The 13,584-nt window shown below is 36.2% G+C and overlaps 3 protein-coding genes across 6 annotated transcripts in view; 2 read left to right on the top strand and 1 right to left on the bottom strand.

Annotated features, from left to right (window-relative positions):
* The window catches only part of LOC106787499 (protein Fe65 homolog), a 70,447-nt gene extending 57,430 nt beyond the window's left edge, over window positions 1-13,017 (bottom strand). For all 4 annotated transcript variants that reach the window (XM_014749881.1, XM_014749885.1, XM_014749886.1 and 1 more), the window contains exon 1: window positions 12,757-13,017. The gene's annotated coding sequence lies outside the window, so the exon portion shown is untranslated. The remainder of the gene's footprint in view (window positions 1-12,756) is intronic.
* On the top strand, window positions 95-1,809 carry LOC106787500 (probable cytochrome P450 6a13). Its single transcript, XM_014749889.1, has one exon. The coding sequence runs from the start codon at window positions 191-193 to the stop codon at window positions 1,700-1,702; it is 1,512 nt and encodes a 503-aa protein (XP_014605375.1). The 5' UTR covers window positions 95-190; the 3' UTR covers window positions 1,703-1,809.
* LOC106787501 (cytochrome P450 6a2-like) lies at window positions 1,948-4,068 on the top strand. Its single transcript, XM_014749890.1, has one exon. It carries the CDS (start codon window positions 2,095-2,097, stop codon window positions 3,601-3,603), a length of 1,509 nt encoding a protein of 502 aa, XP_014605376.1. The 5' UTR covers window positions 1,948-2,094; the 3' UTR covers window positions 3,604-4,068.
* Window positions 13,018-13,584: the final 567 nt, after the last annotated feature.

The raw sequence follows: 13,584 nt of genomic DNA, 5'->3' as shown, positions 1-13,584 counted from the left end.
TATTTGCAACGATAGGTAACGAAAGAAATGATAGGTCACTTATCACATAGTTAACACACATGCACACTTTATCTACCCATATTTTTATATTTGAGTGCAGTTAATGTTAAGCAGTAGCATCTGAAAGTGCAACGCGCAAAGGTCTCCTCCTTGCATTTTCAGAACGAGTGTATTTTTGTAATTCGTAAATATGGATTTGTTGTTGATCGTTTTAATCCTGATCTGTGGTCTGATAGCCTTGTATTTATATTGGCGATGGTCTTTTTCTTATTGGGAACGGCAAGGTATACCATCGATGCCATTTGTCCTGCCAATCGTTGGTCATCTGTTACCATTATTATTATTGCAAAAAAATATTTCTCAACTGGCAAAGAATTGGTACAATCGGTATAGCGAGGCGAGCATGATTGGTTACTTTGACGGTATGGTACCAGGATTATTGGTGCGTGACCCAGATTTAGTTAAGACAGTTATTCAAACGAATTTTTCGAATTTCCACGAGAATGCTTTGAAAGTTGATAGAAAAAACGATCCTCTGTTAGCCAAAAATCCATTCTTTACGGAAGGCGAGGAGTGGCTGACCGGTAGAAAGAGATTGACCTATGCGTTTTCGAGTATGCGATTGAAGATCTTAGCGGAGACCGTACGAGGTGTTTGCAAAAAGTTTGATCATTATTTGAACAGAAAGATCGGCGAAGATCGGAGGGTCCAGTTCGAGACGAAAGATCTTTTTGGAAGATTTACCGGCGAGGTGGTAGCGAATGCTGCATTTGGTATCGAAGGATTTTGTTTCGAGGATAATTACAATTCGCAATCGTTTCACAATATCGGAGAAAAGATATTTCGGGTGACGCCGTTCAATGGTACTGTGCAATCCATCATGTTATTTTTACCATTCCTACACAAATTCTTTAATTTTCGATTTATACCTAAGGATATCGATCAGTTCTTCAGATCTATCGTCGAACAGGTCATAGAAAAGAGAAGAGACGAGACCGAGAAACGTAACGATTTCTTTCAATTAATGGCCGATCTTGAAAAAAGCGAGGGTCAAAAGTTCGACGTGGAATCATTAACTGCCCACGCACTCTCGTTCTTTGTCGATGGTTACGAGACCTCGTCGGCAACATTAAGTTTCATCTGTTTCGAATTATCCATTCATTATGAAGTTCAAGAAAAAGTGCGTAAAGAAATTCGCGATGTATTAGCTAAGCACGGAGGCGAACTTACCTATGATTCGTTGAAAGAAATGACCTATATGGATCAAGTGATCAACGAGTCGCAGAGATTGAACACTTTACTAGATATGATGGGTAAAATATGTACCAATAATATTCAATTGAAAGGGAATGATGGTCTTACTTGTCAAGTGGAGCCTGGTACAAAGATCCTTATACCTATTCATTGTCTACAAAGAGATCCTAAATATTGGATTAACCCGGAAGGATTTGATCCTGATCGATGGAACAACGAGAAGAAAGCTGATGTTAACAAATATTGTTTTCTACCATTCGGAGAAGGTCCGAGAATTTGCGTTGGTCTTAGAATGGGATTGTTGCAGATAAAAGCTGCATTAGTTACGCTATTATCAAAATATAGGATAGAACGTAACCCAAGAACCTCATATCCTGTTAAAATTGGGCTTTGGGGAATATTGTCGACACCCGTTGAAGGGCTCTGGGTTTATTTGAGACGTCTTTAATTGCATCATTTAATACACCTTATTCATATCTTTCTGCTTCGTATTTTTAAACATTGCGAAAATGATAACCACAAATGATATAAATAAAATGTTTTCAATAAAATATTCATCGTTATTCTCTTTTTATTTTTCCCATTTATAAATCGCAATAACTTTATATTGGGACGACTTCTAAAGGTCACTTCTATTTGTGGCAATCAGCATTAAACGAGACTTATCTTCTCTTATCATATATATATATGGACATGTTCACGCACAGATACCCCTCTGGAGATATCCCAACTGCTCTGATTAATATAGAGCAGTAACGGGCACGAAAGCAACATAGAAAGAGCTCTCGCTTTGGTTACGAACAAAAGTTTCATTTAAGTTACGGTTGAATCTATACAAATATGAGTTTTTTATTGATCGTGTTAATAATCTGCGCAATAATAGCTTTGTATTTTTATTGGCGACAGATTTATAGTTATTGGGAACGACAAGGTATACCGTCAGTGCCGTGTGCTTTACCGATAGTTGGTAATCTATTGCCACTGATATTATTACGAAAGAATATTTCTCAACTTGTACGAGATTGGTATAATCGGTACAGCGAAAGGAGTATGATTGGCTTTTACGTTGGTATGGTGCCAGGATTATTGATACGCGACCCAGATCTAATAAAATCCGTTTTGCAAACTGACTTCTCGAGTTTCCACGAGAACGCTGTGAAAGTTTCCAAGGATGCCGATCCGTTGATTGCCAAAAATCCATTTTTTACGTACGGCGAAGAATGGATGACCGGTAGGAAAAGACTGACCTACGCGTTCACGGGTATGCGACTGAGGATTTTATCGGAAACGGTACGTGGCGTTTGCAAAAAGTTTCACAATTATTTGAACAAAAAGATCGGCGAAGACCAGAGGGTCGCGTTCGAGACGAAAGATCTATTCGCAAGATTTACCGGCGAGGTGGTAGCAAATGCGGGATTTGGTATCGAAGGATTTTGTTTCGACGACAATTACAATCCAAGATCGTTTCACGAGATCGGCAAAAAGACATTCAAAACGACCAAGTTACAAGGTGCAATCCAATCTATTTTGATCTATTTTCCGTTTCTAAACAAATTTATTAAAATGTCATTCATACCTAAAGATATAGATCAATTCTTCAGATCTATCGTCAAACAGATTATCGAGAGGAGAAGGGAAGAAACCGAGAAGCGTAATGATTTCTTTCAATTAATGAACGATCTTGAAAAAAACGAGGGACAAAAGTTCGACGAGGATACGTTGGCTTCGCAAAGTCTTTCGTTTTTCGTTGACGGTTATGAAAGTTCAGCAGGAACCTTGAGTTTCGTCTGTTTCGAACTATCCATTCATTGTGATATTCAAGAAAAGTTAAGGAATCAGATCAATGATGTATTAGCTAAACACGGCGGCGAAATTACCTATGATTCGTTGAAAGAGATGACTTATTTAGATCAAGTGATCAGCGAGTCGCAAAGATTGAACTCCTTGTTTGATATAACCATTAAAATGTGTACTAATAAGATTGAATTTAAAGGCTACGATGGTCTAACTTGTCAAGTGGAGCCTGGTACAAAGATCATTATACCTAGTCGTTATTTGCAAAGAGATCCTAAATATTGGACCAATCCGGAAGCCTTTGATCCTGATCGATGGAGCGAAAAGAAGAAAGCTGATATCAATAAATATTGTTTCTTGGCATTCGGAGAAGGTCCGAGAATTTGCGTTGGTCTTAGAATGGGATTGTTACAGACAAAAGCTGCTTTGGCAGCACTATTATCAAAATATAGGATAGAACGAAACCCAAGGACCAGTTATCCTGTTGAACTAGACATTTTGGGCGTAATATCGACACCCGTTGACGGTTTGTGGGTTTATCTGAAACGTCTTTAAATCTGCATGAAATTCTTTACTGAAATATTTGTCGAACAATATTATTTCATTTCTAAGCTTACAGATAATTGTTATATCTATCAATTATATAATAGTATATAATTGTAATCATGATTTTGCAATAATATATCAGAGAGTGTTTAATTTACGAAATGTATTTACTCGATAAGACGATTTATGATTTTGTTTTCATCATTTTATCATATAGAAATAATAAACCATTGATAAAATATTATGTAATGTTTGATTTACTGTATCGTTTAATTAGACTTTAAAATGATAGTTTAGAGAACTACAATGTTTTGTAATAATTCAAAGCAAACTAGCGTGATATCGCTGGCCAACAGTTTCCGAGAACAATGAGGGCTTTTCGTTGAATGACAAAATTATCAAGATTTCCACAATACAAAACGCAATTGTAATCGAATTTCGTGTATAAGCGAAATATACTCGGTGATCCGTAAACTCGAATCAGATTAATTTCATCCTGTGTCCTATATTTCTACCTACTGATCTTGTTTAATTCTCCAAATATTCATTATATTTTATATTTATCAAGAGAAAAATCATCTCTTGCGACGACCAACTTGTTTTCCTTATCATTCGTTTGAAATGTATTATTATCTAAAGCATCTGATATTAAAAAATGAAGATCTTGATAATATGTACAACACAACAAAAAAACAAAGATAGAGTTAAAGAAGACGTTCTAATACTAACGTAAGTAAAAACGTATTCTAACGGATTGCTTGAGTGGTTTCTCGTGTTCAACGTGTCACGTGCACACAGTCACGTGCAGATATTACATACACACGTACGTGTTCTATTTTACAAGACTTCCATTTGCAATATACGCACAAGTATAGTTCAAGGAAGCGGCAGCCAACAGGAGAAGTATCCTCGAAGCTGATCTTCTTTCTAAAGGATTATCGATAGACACGAAGAGAAGATGTGCAAGACAATGTCTTCCTATGAGACAAAACGATACAAAAAAATAAAAAAGAAACAAGAGAGAGAGAAAGAGGGAGCGAGTGAGTTCTAAATTCTAAATATAAAAATATTCACAAATAATATATTGATATATTGCGCAGCAGAAAATATCTAAAGAAAAGAAAAGAAAAGAAAAGGAAAAATAAATGAAGCAAACTGGATGAGAGAGACGAAACAAGATCGATACATTGTTGTTTCTAGTAGACGTCGAAAATACGTCTCGCTTATCGATAAGTCGACTTTCATTTCTCGGTTTGGCGATCTTGTTGGACTTTGGAGAAATCGTATTGTCTGAATAGAATAAAAGAAAGAAAGGGATGGTCGATAGGGAGAACGAAGGTGAGAAAAGGGAGTTTCGAGTCGCAGTGCATCTTTCGCTGATTTCCCGAGGGATGTCGATACTTCAAAGACTCTAAGAGAGAAAGAAAGAGATAGTTGCAACGCGTGTGTCTTCGAGAAGCATGATATATTTTATCGAGCTTCGAGAACCTAGCATAATTTCAACCCCACGTTCTATCGGGGTTGTTATTCGAACCTCCTGCGTTGAACGAAACAGTTGGGGAGGATCTCGACGAGGGATCAACAGGTACAGGACTATCCAGTCCCGTTCAACAACCTCCATAAATATTCTCATTCTTTCTCACTCCCTTTCTCTCTCTCTCTCTTTCATTCTCTCTCCCTATGTCTACATACGTATAGAATTTTTAGACAAATTATTCGAATAAATAAATGCTTAGAAATGAATGATAGATAATTTATATGGAACGAATAAAGATTATAATCGCGAAAGTAATTCCACCCTTCTTTCTCTCTCACCCTTCTAAAAATCATCAGTAATTGTAATATTAATTAATTTCGTAGAATAGAAAGAAGGAAATAAATTTTGTATAATCTTTCATCGATCATAATAAGCACACGATCCACTATATTTCTGCAAATGAATTTATTTGTAATCCGACGACCTTTATTACCCCTTCTCTCTCTCTCTCTCTCTCTCTCTCTCTCTCTCTCAGTTACTCTGTTACTCTGTGAAGTTTTGTTCGTTAAATGAATCCCTAAATCACTCAGACACGATTTATTATCGTTATTACGCGTCGTCGCTGAACGGCAGAAAAAGTGGGAGGAAGTGAGGAGGAAATGGGGTTGGGGTTGAAAATATAAAAGAGAGTAGGGAAGAGGGAGAGAGAAAGAGAGAAGAAAAACGAGATTTGCGTCAGTGTTTACAGTGTTTCCCCGTGGGTATCATCCGTTGGTAGCACTGAATGCCACTATCTGCTTCGCCCTCTTCACCCTTTGGCACCCACAGCTTCGCATCCCTTGTTTCCAATTCTTTTTCTCTCTCTCTCTCTCTCTCTCTCTCTCTCTCTCTCTCTCTCTCTCTCTTTCTCTCTCCATTTATCGCACCCTCGTACTCTCGTTCGTGTCCATTTGCCTCTTCCATTCCTGTTCGATTCTCACCTGAACTGACGTCATAAATTGCACGAAGTATATAAATAAAATGTCATAACTTTGAATATCAACTTCCATTTCTGTTGTTTACTTTGCTATTATACATATGCATGCACATATGCATACGCATATATACAAATTGTTTTCTGACTCTACAAATATAATACAATATTATGAAAATTAATCATTTATATGTTGCAATAAAATTTGCAAGGTATTTCAAACGTAATTGTTGGTAAATCTAATGTTAAATTTCTGTAATCAATTAGAATTACAATCGTGACGTTGACTTCTCTCTCTCTTTCTCTTTGAACGAATTTACGTGAATAACAGAGAAAGAGAGAGAGAGAGAGAGAGGGAGATAGCCTGAGGCACGAGTCACGAGTGTAAAATGCGTTCAAATTGTATGTTAGAGTACAGTAAAAGATATATACATACACGTAGTAGACATGTATAGAAATACAGTAATGTAATAGGTATTCGAATATTCGAAGCTGGCTGATGTTATGTCAATATAAAGAATAGACCATTCTATCCTTCGTTAAAAGAAACAATACGTAGGATGAATAAATCAAAGACACTGAAAATAACTATCCCTGTGTACTCTCTTCGAACACCAGTACGATCGATACTTGGCTCAGGCGCAGAAAAGACCGAGAAATACGTGATCAAGAGTAACCGATAAATACAAAAAAAAAATGGTTCTTTTTCTTTTTGAATAAAAACAATCCTCCCTCTTTTTCTCTTTCCCTTTCTTTATAATATCTAGCTGTAATTTATAAACGAATGTATCGATTGGCATAGAAAAGAAGACTATAGTAACTCTTACATGTCTCTTAGAGCGTATATTTGTGTGTATGCATACATAAGAAAGTCTAACATGTACGTAACAGAACATACGGATTTGGCAAAGAGAGTGTAAGCAAAAGAGAGGAATAGGAAGAGGAATAGGAAGAGGAAGAGAGAAAGGAAAAGATATAGACGAGGCGAAGTCTCTGGTATCTTTACGACCTCCAGGGAACGTAAAGTGGTTTTATCCTTGTGTAGCTTCTGGCCTCCCTCCTTCTACTAAAGGGCATCTACCAATAGAGAAGCTTGCTTTAAAGGAAAGAGAGAGACGACACGCGAGTAGCTACAACTAACACGTGTATTCCTACGACCCCAGTTAATCCTCCTTCTCTCTCACCCTCTCCCTCCTACTTTTGGAGATCCTACAATCAAGATAGGCAAGTGACAAGGCACTGTCCTTGGACAAGGACAGACCGTTCTATACAATACAAGCCACAATATGGTACAAGGCATCTCTGCAGGGGTCCGGAGGATACTTAAATTAGAATAAGAGAGAGAGAGAGAGAGAAGAAGAAGAGAATATTTAGAATAACTTTTAATGATTTACCCCCTACTCTCTGCTTTACATTCTACTGACAGAATATTTTTAAGATAATATGTTATAAAGTATATAATCGTGCAATGGAAGAATATACAAAAATTAGGATTTATAATTTTGTTCTATTTCCTTTTGATGGAAGATAAATCATAAACTGGTGTTAGAATCGATACACGGGGGGATTCGTTTTGCTTTGATATAAATTAATTACGAGTTTAATTATCAACAAATCTCGCTATGGGAACGAGCGTTGGAGTAAAGGAGAGAAGAGAGATTAATATTTCAATGAAACCACGGGGACAGAAATTTACCGTGCTAATACGCTTAAATAATTGAAAGGACACTTAACGTAGTACGTCAATCCAAAGATACCAATAATATCGACAGTCAGGGGAATACTATAATCAATTTTCTCGTTTAAGAGTTAACTAAACACCCATCTCACATACATATATATATATTATAATAAAATTAGAAGAATCGAGTACGTTCTCTTTCAAAGTATTTATTCATTAGCATTTTATCAAGGCAATATACATACACGTAATCTCCACGCCTCCTAGATGATTCAATCGCTGTAATAAAGAACACGTCATCGTACGAACCGGAAAGCATCGGAATTCTTGTTTATAACTTGGATTCCTATGCATACTACACACGCATACATTTATATATGCACATATTATAATAAAAAGAAAAAAATAGACAAATAATCATTGCATTTAAAGCTAGAAAAAGTGGGAGAACAGTCCTGTAAAGAAAGAATTATCATCAGCAATGTTCTATTGTCCTTTAAGCTAACAATTCATTTGAGAATTCAATGCAATAATAGCTTTCGTCAACTATGCACTTGTACAAGTTTATTCTCTCTCTCTCTCTCTCTCTCTACTTATGTATCTATCTCTATTTCACCCTATCTATTAATCTATTTCTAAAACGTAAATATCGAAAGCACCATTCAAACGTTTTGTAAAGATCAATTTTCTCGAAGGGCTCGAAAACACGCTGATGCGTTGAAGTACCGAACAAATCTAAATGATTTCACCTCAAAATACATTTGAAATAGCTGAAGTGGTTTTCTCTACTCGATCATGTATCGAAAATCGATCGATCCTACCATCCATTTTAAATATTTCACTTTATACATGTGAAAATGAATTGTATTATTTCTTTAAAAATTATAATTAAAAATAATAATTATCATATTAATACAAAGATAAAAATGTATAAATAAATATTTAAACAATGTACAAAAAATTGAAATAATTTACACTGATTATTATTATTATTATTATTATTATATCTAAATTAATATTTGGCTGACGTCGAGAAGGTGACGATGCATGGAAACAAAAATCTGTGAATAATAGTTTGTTCGAGCGTAGAGCTCGTTAAGGCTTAGCCCTCGTACACTCACTAACGCATTTATGTATACATATATATCATATGCGTGTGCATGTACAAGTATCAAGCTACCTGTTACGGTGAACGAAAGTTTCGTAATTGCGACGAGCGTAATTGCAAGGGTCGATTGATAATTCTCACGTGGGAAATTTAACGTGTACCTGGAGCTCTTCGCTCGGTTTGCATTCGAGTACACGTACGTATATCTACGTGGAAGAAAATGAAGGGAAAACAACAACTACAAGAAATAAAAGATAAAGAAGAAGAAGAAGAAGAATGGAGAACAGAAAATGCTCATAAAAAAACATGAAGAACGACGGGCAAATCAAATAAGTGAGAATTAATTATCTCGGAAATATTTGAGCTAGAATGCTAAGGGGAAAAAGAAAAAGAGGGAGAGAAAATACGAGCAAGAAATACAAGAAATGAAAATACGAAGAATAAAAATATTAAAATCTATTTAATTTAAAATAACTATATATATATTATACGTGGAGAGAGAGAGAGAGAGAGAGAGAGAGAGAGGAAGAACAAGAATGCTTTTGACAAGCGTCAACTATGAAAATATGGTAGATAGTAGACTAGTAGACGAGTTGATGAGTATGGGCGTGAAACCACTACTATCCGCATGGTTTTCTCTTAATTAGAACACGTCAAGCTGACTCACAATAGGTGCCTCTCATCTTCGTGACCCGCATACGCGAGATAGAGGATCGCAAAACCGCTGTCACTGTGTTGTACTTTTCTCGAACCTGAATATCTCTCTCTCTCTCTCTCTCTCTCTCTCTCTTTCATTCATAATATATTATTTTATCATTTGTTACCAGTAATTGACTACTTTAATATAGCACTAAAAAAATAATACCAATAAAATACTACTACATAACACAGTCCAGAGTTGTAATAAAATTAGAGAGAGAGAGAAAAAAAAATGGGAGAAGGGCGGACGGACTAGTACGCACGTTTGATCGGCACGTAAAAAATTACAAGGGGAATTTATCGATCTCCCTTTTTTCCCTCTTACCTCGTACTTGGAAGACTTAATTGGATCATGGAAAATCCGTTTATCGTAGGAACAAACCTCGAAGAGTAAGGAGAGAAAAAAGAAAAATGAGAGAGAGAGAGAAAAAAAAGAGATGGAATTCTATCCATCGTCAAACTTATAAACGATCGACCATCATCGTCGTCCCCGATTTCATTTCACGAGCCGTCGCACAGACAGTCGAGAAGGGCAAGCTGCTGCCAGAGTGCCACCACAGCACAGCTTTCTTCCTCTTTCCTTCCTTCCTTCCTTCCTTCCTTCCTTCCTTCCTTCCTTCCTTCCTTCCTTCCTTCCTTCCTTCCTTCCTTCCTTCTTATTTTACTTCTACATTTCTACAAACACACCCTCATAATTGTCATAACTTCCTGTCGCATTTATTCACCCTACCGTATCATTCGTCCTTTCCTTTCCTTTCCTTTCATTTCGTTTCTATCTCTCTTTTTCTGTAGACAAATTATCACCGTGCATACACATATTCAAATTAGTTGAATTTCCTTTTAATATACATGCATAAATAGGCTTGCTGAAAAATAGGAATGCTAAAATACATATTGCACCGTAGAAATATAAAAATAGCGCATTTAACCAAAAGTAATTAGATGGTGGGGTCTCTAAGTTTACCATAAATGATTTGAAAAAATCAATACTTTTATTTGTACAAATGTTTCTGCATTACATGAAAAGATATATTATATATGCATGCATACAAGGTTAAGGTCAACCTCGAACAAACCTCAAGGATATTCTAAAAATGGAAGAAGAGAAAGAGGGAGAGAGAATGTAAGAGTTCAACTGATATAGGTATGAGAAACAATGCGTGGGTGTTATCTCGGTTTGGAAAGATGCTGCAAGAAAGAGAAAGAGAAAGAGAAAGAGAAAAAGAGAGAAATAGTAGTAGTAGAAGAGTATTGACGTTGTGCCGCTTTTAAATATTGCACCCAAGTCACGTTCCAGGAGCGTATCCTCTCCCCCTAACTCCCACCCCCTCTACACGTAGTCGAGGCTCGGCACCCTGCTTGGAGCACCCGAACGTCGCATAACTACCGCAAGGTTTCCACGGAGACAAAGGGAAAGCTTCGAGAGAAAGAGATGGAAGATTGCCGACAAAGAGAGAGAGAGAGAGAGAGAGAACGAGTGTGTACCTTACAACTTCGAGTAAAATAACTAAGAGAGAAAGAGATGGATACATTGTCTATATATATAGTATATATACTCTCTTTCCTCCCTGACAAAATAAAAGGCAAGAGGATAAAAAATAATGCACCTTAAGAGCGAGCGAGAGAAAGAGATGGAAAAAGAAAGGGTAGTTTTTGTAAGAGACACACGTTCGACGCGTTCAGAGAATGAAAGCTGCCCTGAGATGGGAGAACAGAGGGGTAAAAAGAGGGAACGTTGGTCAAAGAGGACCAAGAAAAGAAGGGTTGCTGTTTTGTTTCAGTTTTTTTCTTCCCCTCCATTTATCTCTGTCTCTTTCTTTCTCAATCACTCATTCTTATGTAGAACGTTTTGTTTTTTGGTAGGATTTTTGATCATTAGATAACACCAATGTCATTTTCAATATAATCTTTTTTACGTAAATCATCTGTTCTTCTTATTATGATAATTTTCATTATACAGAAAGGAAGTTTATTTATTTAAGAATATATAATAATGTGCAAATATTTCCACTCGATATTATATTTCATTTATCAATAATAATAAATTTGTTCTCTAATTAAAAAGAATCGTAGAAAAGCTAAAACTTGAATATTACATTAACGTTATTACTTCCCTTAATTCGATGATTAATGTGCGAAGACATAATAATATCCATTCGAATAAAAAAGAATGCTCGCGTGGGTGATAGAGAAGAAAGAATAAAAAGAAAAGAAAATAAAATGAGAGGGAGAAAAAGAAAAAGGGCGTAAAACGTAAGGGAAAAAGTTAGGCGAACGTGTCCCGCGTATACAGGTTGGACCAAAAGTTTCTAGCTAATTTTTAAAATCAAGTACCCTTTTCTCGAGACTATTTAAACAATAATACTTTTCAAATCATACAAAAATCTTCTACGTTTGTAGTTTTATAATCTGAAAATAAGATAATTCTGTAAAGTATTGTAATCGATTATTGAAAATCATCTAGAAAAGTTTGAGCCACCCTCTATACGTGCACTACTTACATACATGTCATCTACATGATCTTTAAATATGTATTAGGCGAACCAAATCGATCGTCAGATTGTCCTCGTCGTCGTCGTCGTCGTCGTCGTCGTCGTCGTCGTCGTCGTCGTCGTCGTCGTCGTCGTCTTCGTCGTCGACATTTTATTACGATTTGCTTCACTATGAATCGAACTGGAACGACTGCAGGTATTTTCACGTATCGACCTATTCTAACTAGGCTACAGAAAATTTCTACGGATAGATACGTAAGCAGATTCAACATAATAACTATATATATTCTTTCGTATGTTCTCTATTAAATAATTTATCAAATTTGTTATACCCTATATTGCATAAACAATACATAATTATCTCCAAAATTATTCAAACACAATCTTGAAAATCAACCCAATTAAAATGTATAAGTACTCGGCCATAGTACATGTACTTCAATACATACTTCAATTATAATTATAATGAAATTTGTGTAAAATAAAAAAGGTTAAATATAAAGAAATTCAAAGTTTTGAAAGTTCGCTTCGCTGTCAAATCTCGACATTCGATTGGTCAGCGCTAGAATGGGCGGGCCGAGTTTCAATTACATTTGAATTCGGCCAGACGCTTCCTTGTGTTTCTTTCGAAATATTACGATCGATATAAATCGATGTGATCGATCATCGTGTCAATCGCAATTATTATAACATTATAAAATAATGTAACGAATTAAATGAATAAGTCCTTACTTGTGGGGTAAAAGATCGATGATCCTCTCTCTCCAGGTTATATCTTCTCACTGCAATTTCCAATAAGTAAACGAAAAAAGAAGAGAAAAAAGATAATTCCTCTTTCTCTCTTCTTTAACTCTCTCTCTGTTCTTTAAATATTCTCTTTTCGTCACCACAAATAGTCGATTGTTATAATTAGGAGGCAAAAACAAAAAAAAAGTAGGAAAGTTAGATATAAAAACGATAGTTCTTTGATATTTAAAAAAGAAAAAAAACTAATGGAAAATAGAGAATGAGAGAGAAAGAGAGAGAGAGAGAGAGAGAGAAAAAATATGAAAAATGTGAAAAATGTATAAAGGTGTGTGAGGGATATATTATATTCCGATGGCACAGAACACGTCACACGGAGAGACGAAACGAAACGAAACGAAACGAAGGGAGCCGACACGACGAGGACGGACGCGCGCGTAGCGCCAGGACGAGGTTAGAAAAGCCTTGTGGAATATTGTGTCTCCCGAACGCGTCGTGTGTCACGTCTAGTTCCCCTTGAACGCGTCGCGGCGCTGCCAGGCGACAACGCTCCCACACTTATACTCTCCCACTCCGCTCCGCTTCTCTCGCACGCTATTGGTCTAACGTCTACTCGTTACTCCCACTATTCGACTCAGGTACGACGATTCGATCTCTCGAACCCTACACCCATTTATATATCTATTTTTATTATAATACAATTATTATTCCTTTTTTGGGGATGAACATTTTTTGTCTCCTTCCAAATTATCTCAAAAAACAGTTGTTTATTATTATTTTTTCGTAGCTTGCCTTTGATGCTAATCTTAATCGTTG

Source organism: Polistes canadensis, unplaced genomic scaffold, assembly GCF_001313835.1.
Source record: "Polistes canadensis isolate GaletaPanama2010 unplaced genomic scaffold, ASM131383v1 scaffold_103, whole genome shotgun sequence".
In the NCBI taxonomy this organism is placed as follows: Eukaryota; Metazoa; Arthropoda; class Insecta; order Hymenoptera; family Vespidae; genus Polistes; species Polistes canadensis.
The sequence above is the reverse complement of the archived record's forward strand: the minus strand, read 5'-3'. Positions and strand labels throughout refer to the sequence as shown.

Excerpts from the sequence above, each read along its gene's own strand:
- LOC106787501 (XM_014749890.1), top strand. The coding sequence starts at position 2,095 with ATGAGTTTTTTATTGATCGTGTTAATAATCTGCGCAATAATAGCTTTG.
- LOC106787500 (XM_014749889.1), top strand. The coding sequence starts at position 191 with ATGGATTTGTTGTTGATCGTTTTAATCCTGATCTGTGGTCTGATAGCC.